At 48.7% G+C, this 21,078-nt stretch overlaps 6 protein-coding genes across 6 annotated transcripts; 1 reads left to right on the top strand and 5 right to left on the bottom strand.

Annotated features, from left to right (window-relative positions):
• Positions 1-2,329: 2,329 nt before the first annotated feature.
• On the bottom strand, positions 2,330-4,276 carry N7509_012893 (uncharacterized protein; the record flags this gene model as incomplete). Its single annotated transcript, XM_056637530.1, has 1 exon — positions 2,330-4,276. One exon carries the CDS (start codon positions 4,274-4,276, stop codon positions 2,330-2,332), a length of 1,947 nt encoding a protein of 648 aa, XP_056481037.1.
• A 1,680-nt stretch (positions 4,277-5,956) lies between these two features.
• Positions 5,957-7,725, bottom strand: N7509_012892 (putative GABA permease; the record flags this gene model as incomplete). The annotated part of the gene is made up of 5 exons (XM_056637529.1): positions 5,957-6,747; positions 6,799-7,179; positions 7,236-7,315; positions 7,368-7,552; positions 7,603-7,725. 5 exons carry the CDS (start codon positions 7,723-7,725, stop codon positions 5,957-5,959), a joined length of 1,560 nt encoding a protein of 519 aa, XP_056481036.1.
• Positions 7,726-8,563: 838 nt separating this feature from the next.
• N7509_012891 (uncharacterized protein) lies at positions 8,564-9,961 on the top strand (the record flags this gene model as incomplete). Its single annotated transcript, XM_056637528.1, has 5 exons — positions 8,564-9,073; positions 9,127-9,269; positions 9,336-9,403; positions 9,473-9,756; positions 9,824-9,961. 5 exons carry the CDS (start codon positions 8,564-8,566, stop codon positions 9,959-9,961), a joined length of 1,143 nt encoding a protein of 380 aa, XP_056481035.1.
• Positions 9,962-11,645: 1,684 nt separating this feature from the next.
• Positions 11,646-12,760, bottom strand: N7509_012890 (Rab family GTPase; the record flags this gene model as incomplete). The annotated part of the gene is made up of 2 exons (XM_056637527.1): positions 11,646-11,979; positions 12,126-12,760. The coding sequence occupies 2 exons, from the start codon at positions 12,758-12,760 to the stop codon at positions 11,646-11,648; spliced, it is 969 nt and encodes a 322-aa protein (XP_056481034.1).
• Positions 12,761-13,540: 780 nt separating this feature from the next.
• On the bottom strand, positions 13,541-15,286 carry N7509_012889 (putative MFS monosaccharide transporter; the record flags this gene model as incomplete). The annotated part of the gene is made up of 3 exons (XM_056637526.1): positions 13,541-14,435; positions 14,492-15,157; positions 15,210-15,286. 3 exons carry the CDS (start codon positions 15,284-15,286, stop codon positions 13,541-13,543), a joined length of 1,638 nt encoding a protein of 545 aa, XP_056481033.1.
• Positions 15,287-19,058: 3,772 nt separating this feature from the next.
• N7509_012888 (uncharacterized protein) lies at positions 19,059-20,633 on the bottom strand (the record flags this gene model as incomplete). The annotated part of the gene is made up of 4 exons (XM_056637525.1): positions 19,059-19,268; positions 19,353-19,438; positions 19,526-20,391; positions 20,461-20,633. 4 exons carry the CDS (start codon positions 20,631-20,633, stop codon positions 19,059-19,061), a joined length of 1,335 nt encoding a protein of 444 aa, XP_056481032.1.
• Between the last annotated feature and the right edge of the window lie 445 nt (positions 20,634-21,078).

Below are 21,078 nucleotides of genomic sequence, written 5' to 3'. Positions count from 1 at the left end.
GCACGATGCCACATATTCAGAAGTGATCATCTCCCAGTATGCGTCAAGCTGTTCGTCGGCTAGAAAAGCAGGACTGGAACCGAGCTGTATATTTGGTGTGCAGTGCGAAATTATTTCGCTCGGCACCCTAACCATCTCCAGATCTCTATCCCTGTATGTCGGAGAGACTATGTGTGAATCGGGACTTCCTGTCTCGGGGCTTGAAATTGTTGACCAGTCATTTGAGGATGGGGTGGTGCCCCCGCGTTCGATTTCACGGCTGTGATAACAGTATGTGGACTGCGATGATGATATATTTGTTAGATCAGTTCTTGTGCCGGATTCTAACTGGATAGTGAATTTGGGTACCTTAGCCAAGCATTGTTGAGGGTTGTTACTTAAATGTAAGGATGCATCTTCCTGTGTGGGTGGATTCTCTTGGCATTGTATACCGCTCTTTGAGGGTATATTCCTGCGAGATGGAAAACAAGGAAGATTGACAGGAGAGAGACTGGTATCTTGATGCGACTTTGCACTTTGCTTGTGCTGCGTCGAGCGATATTCCTTTCTGCTGGACCCTGTGATCCTTGTTTGCATCGCAGGATTCGTGATCGGCCATCGTTGTGATGATTGAATTTGATCCTTCCCATGTATTTGATTGCCCAAGAACTTGAAGGTACTGGGAAACCCGGTGCATATCTTACCGCGCTTGGTACAGCGCTGGCAGGCAGGTTTGAGGCCATCGCACTGCGATGAATGAGTCAATACCATCAGGGACCGGTGTGATAATGGTGCACTCACTTTCACTTTTCGTCGACGACATTCGTGACAGCAGTAGCTCCTCGGTCCCGAGGAGACCATCTTGGCTATAGTGTGTATTGGAAGAGTGTACTGGCTTGAGCTGTTTCCTCCCGAAGCTCCTCGAGAGTCAAGAGTCAAGAGTCAAGACTGCCACAGGCCTGGTGGAAGTCTATCAATCTCTGATTGATAAGACCGAGTCATGTGCACGGTGGCGCGCTAGCCAGGGCTGCCTTGGCATTCGGTGCTTAATTCCGCACTTCGCCAGGCCTCCCATATTTCGTGTCCAGTACGGAGTCACGTCTGGAATTGTTTGGCGTTTGGAGTGGTTAAGGCCATGTCGAGGTCCACTTTAGCTCGGTTCGTTGCCGATTCTGCAGAGTTGATGGTCGGGTGGAGCCGAATCATAGAACAATGTGCTCACTCTACCGGTTTTTAGTTGCCCCCCCCCATCCGGATCTTCTTATGTTTATGCTGGATCATGGAGAATAATACGGTTATAGGGCTTCGGGGGCTTCTCCGTGTCAGCTTCAACGCTTAATTTGATGTTGTTGCCTAATGGGCAATCTCAATGACGGGTTGGCACTCGATAACACAAGCAGCTTCAGAACGACACATTTATACACATATCCTAGTCCATCTTGTCAAATTGATTCATTCCCGAAGTCATACATTTCAAGAGAGCCAAGCGACCAAATTGGCTGTAGGCAGCCACGCGTCCACGCTTTGTCCAGGGGCCTCGTACGACTATGCCAAGCCTCCCAAGGAATTACTAGCATTTCTTGAAGACGATCGGGAGATCATATAACCGCTCTCCCGATTTTGTCTTTATCTCCGAATTCTTCATGTCAAAACCTTCTCAACGGGAACTGTTTCGGAACCCCACTGGAACCATCTCGGTCCCGCGGCCTCCGTCCTCGCTCCACTTAGTGAATCGCAACCTCTGATTCGTCAAGGACAATATTCGATCAACATCGTCGGCCGAACTGTCTTATGTCAATTTTCGATCCCCTGTGGAAACAGGGGCTCTCTCTTCGAATTGGCTAGGCGACGCTGTTGATGGAGCTAAGAAGCAAGATACCCCGTATCAAATGAACGTTTGGGACATGACCGAGAAAATATCACATTCGACATGGAAGTACTGGGATCATCTCGATCGACTGCGTGGCACGACATCGACATTTGTGATACCTCGAAGAGCTTTAAAACAGTACAGCCTTAGGTCATTGAACCGAAGTGCGCCCGTTCAAAATTTGAGTCAAAGATATTGGTCAGAGACTAGGCAGAAGTTACAGTTTGTTGAGAGATTTCCGAAACGATATTGATGTTTAGTTTTCGTTCCTCGCCCGTTGAGCAAACCAGCTTTTCAGAGTCTTTATTATATACGGAGTCTCGCGACATGGATATCAAAATAGCCACCGACCCTAACTAACTCCATCCCAAATGAAACCCAACCTTGGCCGACCTCGGGAACTGAATATAATCAAAAGAGATAGAGGATATCCAAACCAAAGAAAGTGAATAACCCTAGAAAGTTAGCAACTCACACCACCTACGCAGGAAGAATATTTATGTCAAAATTCTCTTCCGCCCCCGCAACCCTTCCAACAACACACCTCGTACTACCGAGCAAACTCCCCGCAAACCCCCGATGAACCGTCCCTAAATGATTCATAAAAACATCCAAACTCCCAAACGCAAGAGCAGATCGATCATTCTCAAAACAACAAAACATACACCCGAATGTCCCGATCCTGGACGCATCGCCATTATTTCGTGTCTTACGTGCAATATGGGACTTTGCAAGAAACGACCACCGGTATCGGATTTTACTGGCTGCATGTGTATAGACCTTTTGGTCGAAGCTCGCGTCATTGGAACCGTTGCCTCGCGATTGAGATTGGGAGTTCGAGTGCGAATCTGTTGATGCCATGGGCATTTCGAAGAAACAGCTTACACATTTCCATTTCGGAACAAGACTGTAGTACCCAATAGGTACCGAGTGGACTTTGAATCCCTCGAAACCGGAGTTTTGCTTCCAGGCGCCTTTGCAGAATCCAGCGTAGTCGTTGCTTCGACTTGGTGGCCAGAGCGCAACGGTGGTTGACAAGGGTAGGATGATTACATCGCTCCGGTTCGAGCTGCCGCTATCGAGAGACACATCACTGTGGATGGATGGTGTTGGTGGTGCTCTGGGTACGCCGAGGTTGGGGTTGGATATGTGTTGCGTAGGGGGTGGTGTCTTCAAGCCGGGGCGATATCCGGGGACCGGTGCCTGTTGCGGTTGTTGTTGTTGTTGCTGCTGCTGTTGGTTATGATGATGATGCTGCTGTGGAAGGTTTTGATATTGCTGCATATGGCTGGGACTATAGTTATAGTCATATGTATGACCATGGTGTTCCTGTTGTCCGTGAATGAGGTCATAATCTTCTCTTTCTTGTTCTTTCTCTTCGATGACTGATATCCAGGGATTCTCGCTCAGCACATTCTGCTCAACTGGTGCCTCAAGCTCGGAGGGCCTTCTCTGTGGAATTTGACGTGCGCCGCTGGGCTCTACATAGGAGCTCTGCGGTGGGGAGGGGAGCCCTGTCGGTACTCCTGAAGGTAACCCTGAAAAAGCTGCAATGTCGGATCGATCATCTCGCTCGCTTCGATCGCTGGATTCCACGGAGGATCTGCGTCGGTCCCGAAGCCAATTAAATGTTGAACTGATCGAGCTGAACCTTCTATCGCCTCTGTCCCGGGGACTTCCTGCATCAACTGAGGGGCGATGACTAGCCGAGGTGATTTCCGGCGGCGAGCTAGATATACTACCAGTAAAAACTCGGCCAGGTATTTGACCTGGCGGTGGTTGACCCGGCGAGTAGTAGAAACCTGCAGGATATGAATGCTGTTCGGTAGGTGCTTGGCTGGACGACAGTGTGTTGATAACACCAATATATTGAGCGAGACCCGAGTGTGGTTCGATAATAGGTAGGCCCGGCGCAACGGGCGACATCATTTGCCATGGTATTGGGGCTGTTTGTGCTAAGCGCTGATATAGTTCGTGCATGGCGGAGATGGTTCTGGCACGACTCAGATCGGAGATGTTGAGGAGGGCGAAAATGTCGAGGTGGGCACCGTCTTCGCGGAGGTGCGTGAGCAGTGTTATCTGCAGCCCGATGAGGATATCCTTCATCGTAGCTTGGGCGATTTCATCGCCGACTTCGAACCGTTGGCCGAGGCGACCGACGTGTCCGTTCCACTGGGTTAGAATATCGACTCTGCTCCGCTGCAGCGAATTCTCCAGGTCAATGGCGGTGGAAGAGGCTGCCTGGGGGTGAGGGGTTCGGCGTTCGCGCCATTTCTTTCTGACCTCCTGGAAGACAGCGCTGCCATCGTGGTAGGCGGAGATGACTGTCATATAGATGTAAGCTTGAAGCCGGGTAGCCGAATGGGAGAAGTATTCCTTACCAGCAGCCACACACGCGACAACAGCAATTACCTCCACTCCAGACATCGCGGGGAGTGGAGAGCTTGTTGGGATGGTTTGGGTGATAGAATAGTGTTCCAAGAGTTGGCAGTGTGGTGTTGAAGGAGATTAGCGATAGTTGAAGATGGGGGCCGACGGGGAAGGATGGAAAGGATGAAGGATAAAGAGGGGAAATGGAGGAACGAGTCCAAGCTTCGGACAAGCAGAGAAGAAGAAATGCCCAGGCATTGCGGTTTGGCCCAGGTTCAGTCAGCACGAATAAAATGAATCATTTAACCCGGGTGAGGGGCGCCAATGAAGACGAGCGCTTGCAGTGAGGCTGAGTCTTGGCTCGCTTAATCCATGCGTGATGCAGTGAGCAGAAAGCGTTGCAGGCAACTATAATTCTGTTAAAATAGGGATGATTGCTAAGATATAGCTTTATGCATTATCCGATTCCTGTCACTATAGGTATCTCGTGTCAATATAGTTACTGTGGATCGACTCCACCGCATCCGCCATGGTGTCAGATGGGATCCGGCTCAATATGTCCAGGTACACCAAGTGGGTACATCGAGGCGAACAGTTGACACCTGGGCAGCTTCGGGGTGTCAGGTTAATTTTGGGTTGAGTGGACATGCGAACTATCCCTCAGTGAATGTCCCAAGCCGTAAAATTGAAGATCATGGCCAACCCCCTCGCGGGATATCTCGCCTGTCATCGTGTGCTCGGACATATTTCGCCACGTGATATCAGCCAAGACCCTTGAAAAAAAATCTCCGAATGGATAAATGCTGTCTGCGGAAAAGATGAGGCGGCGTCGAGGAGCAAAATGCAACCCACATGATTAACTCCAAAATGCTCAGTGCCATCGTCACAATTGAGCGTGTAGAGTGGCACTTCTTTAGGTGGGCTCGACTCAGGACTGCCAATGTATGCAGTTTTTTGCAATGACCCCTGTCGAACATTTGAAAAGGCTTATTCTTGTTTCACCAACGTTGGGGATTATCAAGGGCCAACTATAAATCGCTTATTTTCGGTCCCGTTCTCTAGTCTAGTTCATATGATCAGCTGAACATGTCATACTATATATAACTCATTATTATCATAGTATCTAGGTAGGTAGTACCTAGTAATAGTTACCAGCCCTGGAGTAGATGACAAGTCGGGAATCGGATAGTTACTAATAGCAGCCCTAGAGTACTACTAGGTACTAGCACCCGAGCATCACTGGCAGTATCCGACATAAAAACCCGACCGGGGCAAACTTAGCCTTCCAATTCCAAGTTGAATGTTCCGAGATTGGAGTTCCAGAGTCCTTCACTCTCAATTTGGGAGTGATTACGGTGTCCTGACCTCTTCAAGTCGCTTTCCAGATATATCGAAGGCGTGGTTGAAAATTGAGGAAAATTGGAACTTGAACCTTGGAACATTTTCAACCCCCCTATTAGTAGCACCTAGGTATAATGACCAGTTGATAACAGTACTAGTAGTACAGTAGTATTGCGTTGGGATTAGTAGTAGTATTTTTATGCAGTCAAAGTAGTCCCATGCTGGAATGTGGTAAAGACGTCAAGGGATGGAGGCTTGTATGTTTTTCATCCCAAGTAAAGGAATGTATATTCATGTACAGTCTAGTAGTGGCCCACCGACTACCAAATCAATCAGCGATATCAATTATTATTTCCACCCCTCGAGGCCGTGTGTCATATTCCATTCTCCTAGGCTTCACTCGCTGTGAGCATAGGATTTGGTTGTTGGGCCTTCCCACTTATGCCGTCCACGAACAACCCAATCAATACAGGCGAATAACATTACAAAACCAAGCACGGGTCCGGCGTAATTCATGTTCTCTGCCGTAACTGGCAGCGTCGCGGGGAAGGGCAGGAAGATAGAGAAATACGTAGCGAACAGAATCGCAACAAGATTGACAGGAAGACCTAATTTGCCCAGGCTAAAGGTTCCCTGGGGGATATCCTGGGGTGCCGTGAAGCGCTTCCAGACAAGGAGGCTGAGAGGAATGAGGTAGGAAATATAAAGGCCGAGCGTGCTGAGTGAGAGAATGGCGTTAAAGGCAGCAGTGGATCCAATCTGAATGAACGATAGAGCGAAGATGCATGATGCAACCAGGAACAAAGCTCGGAGGGGGATCTTATAGGATGGGTCAACAACGGCAAAGAAGTCGGAGAAGGGAAGTCCATTGTCTCGAGCGAAAGCCCAGGTGAGACGCGTGACAGAAGCGAGGCCGTTGAAGAGGGCGATCCACCCGGGCATCATACCCATTCCCATAAGAACGAAGGTGGCTGCCTTGGATCCGGTAGCTTGATACGCGATTGTGATGATTGGGTAGCCCGTTGCGCTGGTGAGGGCTTCGGTGTAGTCGCCCATGCAGTAGAGGGTAGCTATCAGGTAGCAGAATGCGAGAGTTCCGTTGATTAAGGTACCGTATATCATGGATCGGGGAACTACGATTTTGGCGTTTTTGACCTCCTCAGCCATATGGATCACGCCGTCGACACCTGTTGCCATGGATTAGATTTGTTGAATTGTCTGATAGTGAACGAACCTACCGGACAGGGGAGTGATGACTCCAAGGAGGCCAATAGAGTATACAACTCCAGAATCCTTCCAGCCACTCAAGCCCTCGACAAATGTATTCCAGACAAACGAGTCGGGGTTTCGAGGGGCAAGGATAACGAAGACAGCGATAGTGACGGGCAGGAAGACAACATGCATGATACCTGCAGCGACCTCGATGCCTCCCATAACCCGACGAGCAAATATATTTATGACAATAGGAATGATTGCGACTGCCCACATGAGCAAAGTACCACGCCACCTTTGAAGTTCATACTCAGGATGTGCCAGCACGATCATGCCTTGAATTTCGGTTCCGATGAAGTATGGCGCGATACAGACAAGAGCGGACCAAGAAAAGACAGTAACCCAACCTGGAAATTTGAGAATTTTGCTATACAAACGGGAACTTGGAAATGCATGTACTCACCTTGGAAGAAGCTGATGAAACGGCGACCACGAGATGCGAGGAAATAGCTCCAGTGATATTGAGCACCTGCAGTTGGGTGTCTGTTCATTATAGGGTTAGCAGGGGGAAACGACACCAAGACTGTGCACGTACATAGAGGCAAGCTCTGCTAAAGAACACGCGATAGCCATGTTGCCAATAGTGCTCAGGATAATACCATATACAATCACGGCAGGGCCACCATTGTAAAGACCGGCGAGCAAACTACCACCGGCAGATTCCCACGTTGCAAGCAGAGTAGCAGAAAATGCAATCGAAGAGAAGAAATTCAGATATCTCTGTTGAACTATTAGAGCCTGGAAATGTCATTTGAATCCTAAATACTAACCTCCAGTTGTTGTTTTTGGCGAAATGTAACGCCCTCATAGGCGTTATTCCCACTGCCTACTGGTCCTGTTCGCACAGCGCTCTCGCTCTTCATTTCGATCTCTTCTTGCATTTTATCCTGCATGATTAAACGCAACTGAGTACGGCAAAGTCAAAGGGAGAAAAAAAGCCGAAGGAAAATAAACCCCAATCAGCATGAGGACGGCAAGAAGTACTCGGGGATAACTCTCGCCCCCCCTCTTTTTTATAAACAGGGGCTAGACAGGGACCTTTACAGCAATGAATGCGAAACTAGTATTCAGAACCAATGCTGCCAGCTTCTGCGCCGCGCTGGAACTGTTCCATTTAGCTTCGGCGCAGACCCTTGTCGTTCGAATTGCAGTAGCCGGACTGGTGCTGTTTAGTGCTGGATCTGGAATACTCCGAACCAGATCCCCGCTCCGTAACAAATTTTAATAGCACGGCCAAGCCTCCGCGCTGTGTTGTTGGCTACTAGCCTTGGCTAGTAGAATGCTCGGCATAATTTAGAGGCCCGCAGACGCGGCCTTCTGGATCCTGCGTGCATATCGCCCGGCCGATCTCGGGTCTGTGCCAAACGATATGGACAATGCTATTGATGGAAACATATCGGGCCAACTTAATTTGTCTCTAGTCATTGGACCAAGTGTACTCCATCCTGAACAAGGTTCACATCCTGTTGGTTTCACATCCTCCAGGATTCGTATCCCTGCACATACAGAGAGAGATCTAGACACATACGGTGGTGCCACACCAAATAAACAGCCACCTCGCGCGGCTCCCACAGGGATCACTGGCCAGACGGAAAGAAAAGGAAGGGCTGTAAATTGACCCCAGAAACAAATTTTTCCGTAGTATCAGGGATACGATGAAGGAGGCTTTTATTATGTGGTGGCACCCGTCTTTGCAAATTTTGAAAACTTTGAAGTCAAAGGGATGGTGCCATGGCCGACCGAAAGAATGCCTTCTTGACGGTGTCAAGCGATAATCGTGGTGCTATTATCACCGTGACCTCGGTCGCTTTTCTTATTGTGGCTATAATATTTGTGCTAGCCAAGTTCGGTTCAGCGATTTACTTCAAGCAGCGAAGATCAGCAGTGAACATTCCGATCTGGATCGCTCTAATCCTTGCCTTTGTTCAAGTCATCATCTTGCAAAAGGCCGTTGACCATGGACTTGGGAAACACCAAGACCGGCTCAGTGAAGGCGAGATTCAATCCTGGAGCAAGTTCGCTTTCACTGGCCATATTCTGCATATCCTTGTCTTGACACTCACGAAATTGTCGTCTATCCTGTTGATTTGGAAGTTGACACCAAATAAGAGCCTCCGCCGCACCTGTGCTATCGCCTCTGGGGTAGTTGTCGGGTGGGCGATATTTGCAGTGATGAGCATAGCTTTCCAGTGTGAAATGCCTGATACGTGGTTATACTCACCAGAGCGATGCGCCGGAGAGGTGAGTAGTCATCCAAGAAACCGGCGACTATTACTTACCATCTCATCTGTCAGGGAGCTTTATTCTACCCGATCGCAATCTTCAACATCCTCACAGAGATTGCAATTCTTGTCCTGCCTTTCATTATGATGCGCAATGTGCAGATGGCCTGTCACAAGCGGATCAAGATCCTGTCCTCCTTTACTTCACGCATAAGGTATCTTCGCATGACTTCCATGAATCCCCCCTTGAATTCAATAGCTAACCCTATACCCCACTGCAGTATCGTCGTCCTTGGTATCGCTCATCTAGCCCTCCTACCTTCATTCGTCCACTCAAACGATGTCTCTTGTTCGTGACATCCTGGTCCCCTGTCAACTGTCATCACTGGCTTCTTTGATTCATCTAACACTCGCGTAGGGTCAACTGTCGACTGGGAAATAGTCGGCCAGACAATGATGCTTACATCCATCATAATTGCCTGTATCCCAACTCTCTACCACATATTCGCCGGCCTACACTCTGGTCTGACCACGACGGAGATCCCCGACGCAATCGGCCTCGAGGGCCCGCGGACAAAAGGTAGCGCATATATGAATCAATCTTGGTCCGGGGCAAGCCAATCACAATCTCAATCACGGTCGCGGTCACGGTCGCATGGAAGGCCGAGGAAAAATGGCCGGTCAATGTTTGATGGGTGGGAGGTGAGAACCGGGTGATTACTGAGGTTTCTTCGGGTCAGGACCCGAATCAGAATTATCACCCTGGTAGACACTCCGATTCGAGCGAGGCACAGAGAGCACGAGACATTTGACACACGATCATCCTGGAAGGGGGGCGGTGTTGAGAACGGTGGATGTTACGGTGGAGATTGAAGAGCAAGATCAGTACCATCGGGACCAACTTTGAGGACATATACTTTATAAAATAGAGTGCTGATAGAGGGAGGCCATGAACTTGAAGCAGACCAAAGCCGATACTCCGATCGTACATATTACGTCCGACGGAGGCGTTCATATCTGAAATAGCTTTTAAAATTTCTGGGTCGAGGATGTCTCGATCAATTGATCTTCAATGGGGGCCAAAGCTTGAACCGTTTTTTTTTGTTAGCATGATGCTCCTTGGGGCCAGCCCCCGCGAAGGGTTGAAAGTTAAATTCAACTTTCTTGTATGAGAGTCCGCCCTACTTCCAATCTTGTAATTTGAATAAAGTCAATTTCCAAATAACCAAACTCGTAATTTCGCCCCGATGCCCTTCGTATACTAGACTTTGGTAGATGTACGGAGATTGAGAATCAAGTACTAGCATAACGTATCGAGGCTGTGCTAGTATTACCCGTTTCATCATCCAGAAACTGGTACGCTAGCATGTAGGCAGAACTAGATACGGGGCTTGATGTGCTAATGTAAATTATCTGTAGCCTTAGAATCCACGCTGAATACCCTTGTAGCTTGGCCTCGGTTTAACCGAGCAAGACACTAACTAGCAGGGATTCCAAGACTCATCGGAACGCCACTATTCTCTGCCAGTACTTTTGTCCTAGACGTAGCCTCGCCTAAAAGAAAAGTGCGCTTAGCGTCCCGGCCCATTAACCTTTTTCCGTTAACGGTCTTGGCTTTGAGGAGCCCAAATCCTCGCTAAGGATATTAAATACTTGAAGTATCCCTAAATCTCGAATAGCGTCCTGTAGGGTGTGATTGCCACGTATTTCGACTGTCTCGTATTCCTCCTTGGCCATACCACATCAATTTGGTATAAGCCCCTGGTGACAAGTGGCGATGTTCAAAGATGTCGGATAATCCGGGCGTCGTCTACCTGTGAGAAACATGTCCAGGCGTGCATGGCCATACTGGTGCCGGCTAAAAGCCCATTATCCGATGTAGAATTCATGTTTCATCCGAGAGGTTCGAGAATAGCTTTTCTCTACTGCAGTAGAGCGGTGACTTGGGTTATATTAGGACAATTTCGCAATCGCGTGGCCCCATATTGAGGATGTCATTGCCCCTTTATATGCGAATTCCCCGTCTGCGATATCAAAGAGTAGATAAGTTTTGTTCATTTACAAGCTGAGACTCACTCAAGTCTGTGCGTGATTTTCTAAAGAGCACTGCCATCGCCCTAGATTGGATGGGGACTTTTCATAAACTTCCTCACCCCTGGTTAAGTATTCAAGGATTTAATAGATATATACCGCGTTCTGTCGTGAAGTCAACTAAACTTATTTAGTTTGTCGGCTTTGCCTTGGGTTTAGCCCTAGCGAGTTACGAGGCCGAAAATGTCACGGATCATAGCCTCGGCAGGGTAGCTATTTGCAGCACGATGCGGAAGGATGTGTGATTGTAAACTTACGGGTCATGAAGAATTAAAACTACGAAATACCGGTGTGGGACTCTAATGCATTCCAACTACTTGTTTCAAAATGTGCAGAGCAGTTAATAATATTCATATCCATTAGTTTACTGTATCATAGGGCGCCAATGCAGGTATCAAAAAAATAAAAACAAATAAAAAATAAAGGAAAAATGAGGCATTAAGCATGAAATCAGAGACAAACCGGCAGGAAAACAAAATCGAATGCACTCCGCTGCTGCACTAGCAGCATCCCCCCTTCCGGCGAGCCTGAACGACCTGCACCTCCTCGGTCTCGATATTCGGCGTCGCCAGTCCAAGCCAACTCCTCCTCTTATCGCCAATCCCCAGTCGAAAGCTCCCCTCAACACTAGGCGTCGGCATGCCAAATACCCCATCCATGCTTGGAGTGACAGCAGCCAGCGCAGCAGCCTCCGCATCCCGTCGATTTCGCTGCTCAACCAGCTTCCGCGTAATAACACGGAAGACTTCTTCAATCCCTTCACCATCTTTCGCACTAATCTCATGACAACAGTCCCATCCAATTTCCTGGCCCCAGAATGCTGAGCTCCGCTTACTATCGGGGCTTTGTAGCGCACAAACACCCACAGAAGTCGATATCCCGATGGCACTCGTACTCCCTGCCGAAGCAGAAATACTCCCAGGCCAGGGCCAGGGCCAGGACCTCCAGCCCCGCCCCCACCACCGCCAAAGACGCCAGACCCAAATCCAAGTCCGGCATTGTTGATTCCCATGGCGGTGGCGGGCGGCGTGGATGCTTGTGTTGGGTAGAGTTGCTCGGCGACATAGGCGATAGTTCGTTCGAAGGGGATGCGACGACAACTCGGATCCTCGGAGACAATGTCGGATTTCGTTCCCACGACGTGTATCACGAGGGGTTGCTGATCTTCCACACCGCTACCTGCTCCGCCTCCACCGCTTTCATTGCCGAGGTTGCGCCGTAGTTCGCGGAGCCAGCCGGCCATTTCTTGGAAGGAGGTTTCGTCTGTGATGTCGTAGCAGAGGAGACAGGCGTGTGCCCCGCGATAGTACAGTCGCGAGATACTTCTGAATCGCTCTTGGCCGGCTGTGTCCCATATTTGTAGACGAACGGTTGTGTCGGAGGGGGTATCGAGGACGCGTTTTGTTACGAAGGAGGCGCCAACGGTGGAGGTAGTTGTTGAGGGGTCAAATGCGTTGCGGACGTAGCGTTGCACGAGGGAGGTTTTGCCGACTCCTAAATGGGTGAGGTAGTATGTAAGCTGATCTGTATGCAGGGTCTGATTTGTTCTGCTTTGGAGGGGTACGGTACCCTGTGCGCCGAGGACGACGATCTTGGCCTCGAGGGAGGAACTCATCGTGTGTGGGGGGGGTTTGAGCATGTCGGATTAATATGGATTCAGAGATAGCAGTAGGCAGGAGATACTAGATAAGTAAGGAAATAACGACCTCGGGACAGAGTGGAAGAGTTGAGAGAAAAAATGAGTCAAGGGGAACAAAGGAAGACAAGAAAATTCGCTAAAAACAGGATGAGATAGGTTCACGGGATCAGCTGAGCCGATCACTTGCGTCAGCCTTGCGCCACTTGATTATTATTTAGTGTCTGAGTACGATAGCCCTGGAGAGCAAGGGGTAGAGTTAAATGATTAAGTGTAAAGCAAGTGAGATTGCAGCCCTGTGGAGACCTGCATGAACTACTCTTAAGTATGGGGAAATAGTTCCACTTTGTCAAATGGGATGGTACACAACTTGAATAAATATACACAGTTGTTGAACAGGAGTTTCTTCTGTTCTATTCATTTGTTTATTTACTGCTTAAAGTCTTTCATTGTTAAACTTCTTCATTCTTTGGTTGGTTCTGTTCTTTGGATTTTGTATTATTGTGATTTACGTCACTGACGGCGGTAAATGTGTAGAAGTGTAGAATTGCTGTACGAATAGCTAGGAACATGCCTTCATTAGACATGAATCAAGAGATAAAGATAAATGGGTATATAGAAATCCAATCTGGTCTGGCCTGGTATGATCTGATCTGATCCCCATTTCCCCAGACTAAGAACAATCTTATCATTTGGCAACACCGCGATCGCGTTGCATCGCATCGCAGTTGTAAAAGCAGTAATGAAATCATCCCCCATCTACTGCGACTGGGACTGAGAGTACTCCTCAGTGAACTGGCTACTCTCCCCCTGCTGCTTGGCATGGCCCTGCTGCGAAGAGTTGGACGAAGCGGAGTGACCCTTCTCGGCATCATCACCACCTCCACCGCCGAATCCATACTCCAAAGCCTTCTGCTCTACCTCCTCGTCCGACAGCTTGGGAAGCTCCTTAGCCGCGCGCACGTAGGACATGTTTTCGCAATAGCCCTTGGCAAAGATGAGATCGATCTCCTCCAGACTGCGACCGGCGGTCTCGGGGTAGAAGAAGATCATCGGCGGGATGAAGACGGCGTTCATGACGGCAAAGAAGAGATATGTGCGCCAGCTGATGTGTTCGATCATAACGGGGGTGATCATGACAACGGTAAAGTTGAAAAGCCAATTGGAACATGTTGAGACGGCGTTTGCCTTGGCGCGGGTTCGAATAGGTGAGATCTCGGCTGGGTATAACCAGGGAAGAGGGAGAATTGAAGCACCGAAGAAGGACATGTAGAGGAACAGTCCGAAGACGGCACCCTTGGCTGGTCCGGGGGTTCCAGGAATCAAACAGCCGAAGACAATGATCATTGAGACCATTTGTCCTGTCATTCCTCCAATGAAGAGCTTACGTCGGCCGATCTTCTCAATGAAGAACCAGGAGAATGTTGCAAAAATCGCGTACACGATCATGTTTACACCACCGATGAGAAGGGACATGAACTCGGTTTGGTTGAGAGATTGCTTCAGGAGCACTGGCAGATAGTAGATGACTGCGTTGCAGCCAGAAAGCTGTTGGGCGATCTGAGACGATGATCCGATCAGCATGCGACGGAAATGTTGTGTCTTGCCGCCGGTAAATAGGTCGGAGTATCCAGCTCCGTCGGAGACGCCGGCACTGAGTGATGTTAGCTTGTTCCCTCTTGGTAAGTGATATCTTCAGAGGGTACATACGCTTCGATAGACTCGATGACAAGTTGCTTCTGCAGCTGAGTCTCGTGGTCGTCAATTTCCTTGCCGGCCAGCGCGGCCAACACGTACTCTCCTTCTTCGACCTTGCCCTTGGAGATGAGGAAACGGGGAGAGTCGGGCAGGTAATACATCCCGACGATGATGATGGCGCCAAAGACAACCTGGAAGGCAATGGGGAATCTCCAAGCAAGGTCGGGTGGACCGTAGGAAGCACCGAAGTCAATCCAGTAAGCGATCATAGTACCGATGGCAATGGTACCTCCCTCAATACAGATGAGTAGGCCACGGTTGCTAGTGCGCGAGCACTCGGCTTGGTAGGTGGGAATAGTGGAAGTGTTCATGCCATTTCCAATACCGGTGATGACACGGCCGAAGAAGAACTGCAAGAGAGGAATGTGGCCGACAAAAGATGTGACCTGAATAATGACACCGATAATCATAATAGCCGCACCGCCAATAACCATCTTGCGACGACCCAACTTGTCTGCAGTAAATAAGGCGAACATGGCTCCGAAGAGACAGCCCAGCTCGTAGACTGCAGTGATGAGGGCTTGCATTGTGTTGTCGCCCTGCGCAGCTGTGAAGACATCGGTGAAAGCGGTTGATGAGATAATTCCAGACATGACACCTTGGTCATAACCGAAGAGTCTGATCATATTAGACATGACTGGCAAAATGTGGTAGAAGAGGGAGCACATACAGGAAGCCCATCGTCGCAATGGTCGACACTGTCTGCGACAGTGGCCGCCCACTCATGCCAATATAGGAGGGTGCCATGTTTTGTATCAGTCGAGCCGGTGTATGATGACAGTATGTTTACTCGAGGCAGTATACTGGAGAGTTGATGTTCAACCCCGTACGTGGATAAGGGAGAGAATGGAGACACGCGGAGAGAAGAAGAAGAAGAGAGGAGACAAGCCGCGGGGGTAGGAAGGGGATATTTGAATCCCGGGACATTTTACGAAAGTGGCAAAGAGATGCAATCGTGGGGCATAACTTACTTCCCCGTGTCTCTGGTCTCGCACAATGCGTGCAGCCAGCAGCCAGCAGCGAGGAGAGACTAGGACAGAACCAGCACCAAGGACGCCGTCCAGACGGTACGAGTACTCATACACTGGAACACTACGAGTACGGAGCCCAACACGATCCACTTGTCTGAGCCGGTGGCTCCGCTAGGTGGAGCCAAGATCCCGGATGCATCAATTATCTTCGATTAAGCATTTTCCATCACCCCCACCCGGGCTTGTGCGGTTTGCGTCCCTGATGACATCAGGTTTGGTGGAGCGAGTCGAAATTTAAAGTGGACGCAAGAAATGGCTCAGTTGTGATTGGTATTGTCGGTGTTTTCCTGGCCTTGCCTGCTTAGTTGGGCCAAATGAGATTGAGGAGGAGGAAATAATTAAGACATATAAAAACAACATAGTTTCATTATTAATGTTTGAGGCAAGGGGCTCGACTGAGAACCAATAAGCAGAGAAATTGGTTTGAAGCATTTACCAAAATCGGATAATCAAAACAACATTACAGTATTAGTACGCAGTCTACGATCTACCGGGCTGATGGTTTGGATTGTCAATTCGCCTTGCGCCCGAGTCGGCGGATTTTGTTTGTTTTCGAATCCATCAGGCAGGTATGTCGAGGTATGCCATCGTGCAGTGTGGTAGTTACACATACAGTACACAATCTCACTGTACAACATTATTGTATGTATAGCTTTGAGGCCTCACTCTTGCCCTAATCGACCTTGTGCATGCACGATCTCTTGGCCCCGGCACAACGGCCTCGGACTCGGACTACAACTATCGGGATGCCGTCACCGCGTCCCGAATCAAGCGGTACGGTGGATGACGATGCAAGAATGCAGCCGTGTTGGAACTAGCGAGCGGATCAGTGGGGCTAAGGGCGGGGACATGCGTGGAGCTCGGGCTTCTTCACAGACAGAATGTGCATTCCTTGCTCACAAAAATAGTGGCAGGCCAGATCAATTGTACGAGTATTGTTGGAATAAAAAAAATACAAAAAGGGGTGGATGGCAAACACAAAGTACGTGAGTGGCTGGGGTGATTTTTATCTGGATATTTTGATTGCAACTTTATCTTAGTTTTATTCCACATTCTGGATGCTAGTTTTCAGTTTTGGAGGCAGAGCGGAGCTTAGCCTAGTCTGGGCCGTAACCCCGAATGCATTTTGTAGCGTATGGTTAGTGACCTAAATCCCTTTGTCCGTCTCTGTACACTCGTAAACATGATTCCAATTTTCAATTTTCTACATCCTTCGTGGTGGCTTATAGTTTGATATTTGGCTTTTTTTCATCCAGGGTAGACCTGCCCAACTTCAGGGTATCTGGTCGGTACTCTCACCCACAAACTTGAATGTTTTCGCCCTCAAACTAGTTCGAGTAACCGGTTCTAGGATTAGATACTGCCAAGCCGTCAACTAAAGCATCTCGCCCCATGTCATGTCTCAAGACCTGACCATGAAAACTCTGGCCCAACGGGCGACCAGAATCAGACTCCGCCATAATTGAGGTGCCACAACTGGGCCGTGGAATCCTTCGAGAAGCATTTAGGACGATCAGTGAGTGGATGAGGTTACGGAACAGCACGGAGATTGTATGTAATTCTACTCTCCCACGCCCACAACCACATTTAAAACATTGAGTAGACCGACTTACGGACAACGCCCGAGTTAGTCAACGATGAGTACAAGGATGTTTGTTTTGCCGTGGTCTAGTATCGACGAGGAAGGTCGATTGGGTTCTCGGAGTATCGCTCGGACTTTTATTCAGCAGCCATTGCGTGTCATTGTTGACCCTCGGGTAGTCTCATCAGAATGAGGTTTGCCCCATCTTGCGTGCATTCTGGCACGGTCACCCTCCGCTTTCCCCAAACATTGCCTTCTCCATCCCCATCTTCCGAGCTGGAGTGAAGAGGGGAGAGGGGAAGATTCTGTGACGCGATAGTCTAGCCTAAATAAGATCAATATCATCAGTGCCCTGTTTTTGCTAGCGCCACGTCATGCCGAAAGCTGATGAGTAGCGGGTCGCCATTCGCTAGTATGTAGCTGGAAAAGCTACAATACGGCGAGAGTTCTCGGTTCTATTGCTATAGGTTACCAGTTTGTTATGAACTCTCAATACGACGTCGGTTGATAGTTTGGTGATGGTTCGTCTAGCTCGGCTGTGACGTACGTGGATCAGTCGCGTCCGCGGTTCAGCTTCATCCAGTATACATGTATATGATGACCCCGCGTGATTTAAGGCAATCTTCGCATGTGTCGTTGGAAATACTTCAGACTATTCTATCTAATAGAGAAACACCAATACCTGAGCTAGCAGCGTATATAGACCGTACATGAGGATTCAGCAAGGCGGACACGCGGTAGCACTCGGAAGCCCCGGCATCGTCGGATAAGAAATGATAGGGTTGTCTTTTGAGTCCATTGGCTATAGCAGTTGATTTCAAGGCGGTCCCGACTATTCAAACTTGGTATGGGGATATTCCGGGGTGTTTGTTCTGGAATTTCGTTCCCAGGAAAGCCTCGAGTTCAACAAAGCTTAACGCGGGATCGGCGGTGGCGTCGCCAAGCATTCTTTCCCGCGATCGATCTGCTCCCTACCGTGGTAAGTGTTTTGCTACGTTTCTTTTGGGATCATTTGGACTGTCATATTCTACAAAATGAAGCGAATTCCCCCGTGTGCTAGTTGCCAAAATACTCTGGTTGGGGGGATTACAATCGTCGTGGAGTCCCCAGTGCAGCCCCAGAAAAGGGGCTGTTCGTGTCGCGATCGTCGCCCTTCGGGCGTGCATTCTCGCCTCGCTTTACCTTCCCAAGGGATGCCTCTAGGGATACGATTGACCTCGCGTTCGCTTCTAGAATTGCGATGTCTCGCTTGTCCTGCCTTCTTTCAACATTCCTAGAACGCCCTGTCTCCCGCACACGTTAATACTAATTCTAGCTGTACTAGCGAGCCTGTCTACAACCGATTATCGATGATCGGCGGTGGGTGTTGTTGATCACTCTCTCCGAAAACAAACAATAAGCCCGATGTTACTGGATGGCCTATGCCCATCATTTAACCAACCGTCGGTAATCTGTTTATTTTTGTACTGTATTAGAGCATCGTCTCCACTTTGTGTTTTCAATCTACGCGATGCGCTATTTTGACGCTGACTTGGGCGTGATCCATTTGCTAGAATTATACTCAGAATCATTGGAAGAAAATTTACGCAATATGTGTTTTCTTCCGAGTTTGAACATCACTCATATTAATACTAGATGGTACCTCACCTACTGAATGGAGCTGAGTAAATTCGCGGCCATTATTTAGAATAGTAACCCTTGAGTATCCTCCTTATGATATAGATAGAATAGATGAAGCACCTCCAATGTGGTGTTGATATTACCACGGGCTCAATTTGTATACATCTCGGGCGACAAATATCGAATATCTATAACCACAAATTGAATGTACACCCGCGCGAGAAGTATGAAGCTCTTCGTTCACTCTTGGGGCAAGGAGAACGGCAATTGTTCCAATCAATGAAAGTTAGCAGGCAGTTTCCAAGTGCCCAGTTAAAACATCCTTCTCATAGTTGTATACAGAAAGTCCTTTATGCCCGCCTTCATTTAGAACAAGTGCCAGCCCAACCTCCTCCTTTGCTGCCGTAAACATATCCCGGTCGTCGGCGGCCATAACACTGCCGAAAACCAAATCCATTTCCTCAAGCGTTTTATTCTTGGTCTCAGGAACGAAAAACTAAATAAAAAGCGCACCAATTAGTAGCCAAATGGCGAAGAACAGATACATCCCCCAGCCTATCCCCTCAATCATTGGTGGGACAATAAGAGCAATAATAAAATTGTTCATCCAGTTAGAAGAGGCACCAATCGAAGTTCCTTTGGCACGAATTGAAAGGGGAGATATCTCTAATTTGGAGAAATCAGGTTAGCGTCCGTCCCAGCAAAAGAAATAGTATATTCAAATAGTATGAGGGCGCTGCGCTAATTGCATACCGGCGATTAAAACCCAGCTGGCAGGGCCCCATGAGTAACCGAAGTTGGCAATATATATCCAGATAAAGGCCACTGCAGCCCATCCAGCAGCAGCACGTTGTTCCCAGTCATGCTGACACTTGGCAACAATGACGGCAACAATGATCATGGAGCAGAACATGCCAAAAGATCCAGTCAGCAGGATCGGCTTCCGTCCAACCTTATCTATTATCATAATGGCAGGTATCGTCGCCAGGACGTTGATTATGCCGACGACCCCTGTAGCAAGAAGAGAAACAGTACCAGAAGTCAATCCAAGGCTTTGAAATATTGATGACGCGTAGTAGATGATGGAGTCAACTCCACTCCATTGCTGGAAGAACATGATGAGGCCGGCAATTGCCACACGCTTAAAGTTGTCTTTGGTGCGGAAGTTCCTAGTATATTGCGCAAGCTCGTGTCGCCACACGCTTTGACCGGACTCTGCAAGGTTAGAAAACTTTCTCGCGAATACTCGCTGTTCGAAAAGCACTTCCGACTTGATTTCCAAGAACTCGCAACGAAGAATTATTTCATCCTCTGGGAGACCACGTAGCGAGGTAAGTGTTTTCAGCGCCTCCTCTTCGCGGCCTTTCCTAACCAACATCCGAGGAGAGAGAGGGGGGAAGAAAGGAGCACCCAGGACTAGGATTATGGCAGGGATTCCCTGAATAATCGAGGGGGTACGCCACGCCCAGTCAGACTGATTACCTCCAGTGCCACCAATGTAGTTTGTTCCATAGCCAATCCAGTAAGCGATCATGATGCCGATGGTAGTTGATAGCTGCTGCAGGGCGACCAATAGTCCCCGCATCTCAGGAGGAGCAAGTTCTGCATTGTAAAGCGGCCTACGGGAATTAGCGATGAGTTCGAAAGAAAACGCTTGAATTGTGGGAAAGGTTGTTTTTGATACATACCCAACCGCACTCAGTGTACCAGCGCCAATGCCAGTAATAAAGCGCCCGGCAAAGAGGTAAGAGCCGTTACGTTCACTAGCAGAGAGGAAGGATCCAAAAACTACCCAAAGAGCTCCGCTTCCGAAGACAAGGCCCCAATCCAACCTCTCAGTTGCAAAATAGAGGTCAGCCATCCTGTCGCTCCTGAAGAACCGACGATATCTGGAAATTGTGCCTTGAAGCTATTCATCACTAAGGCTTGCGAAATGACGCCTTGCTGATATCCATATTCAAACCCCCCAAAGCTAGAGATTGTCAATAATCTCTCCAATGAATACTCGCACTTCAACAGAGCTTACGAAGCAAACAAGGCGATCAAAAACACTTTTTTGTTTCTGAACAGGCCTGAAATACCGGTCGTCTTGGCCCTTTGCAATCGCAGTTCAGCAACCGTGGGCTCCCCGGCGGGTGCATTGGAAGTGTTGTGTACATGCATCGTAAAGGTTGCACTGGGTACTTCGAATCAAATCCCGGATGTGACAGCTCTCCACCTGGGCAGTAATATTATCAAAAGTACCTTAGATGGATGACGAACCTCAAGTTGAAGCTCACGATAAGCCTGAAAGGAGATCGATAAAA

The sequence above is a fragment of the Penicillium cosmopolitanum genome (genome assembly GCF_028827165.1).
Source record: "Penicillium cosmopolitanum strain IBT 29677 chromosome Unknown utg000012l:1.0-3308103.0:1.0-3310761.0, whole genome shotgun sequence".
NCBI lineage: Eukaryota > Fungi > Ascomycota > Eurotiomycetes > Eurotiales > Aspergillaceae > Penicillium > Penicillium cosmopolitanum.
Note: the sequence above shows the minus strand (reverse complement) of the source record. Positions and strands in the feature narration are given on the sequence as shown.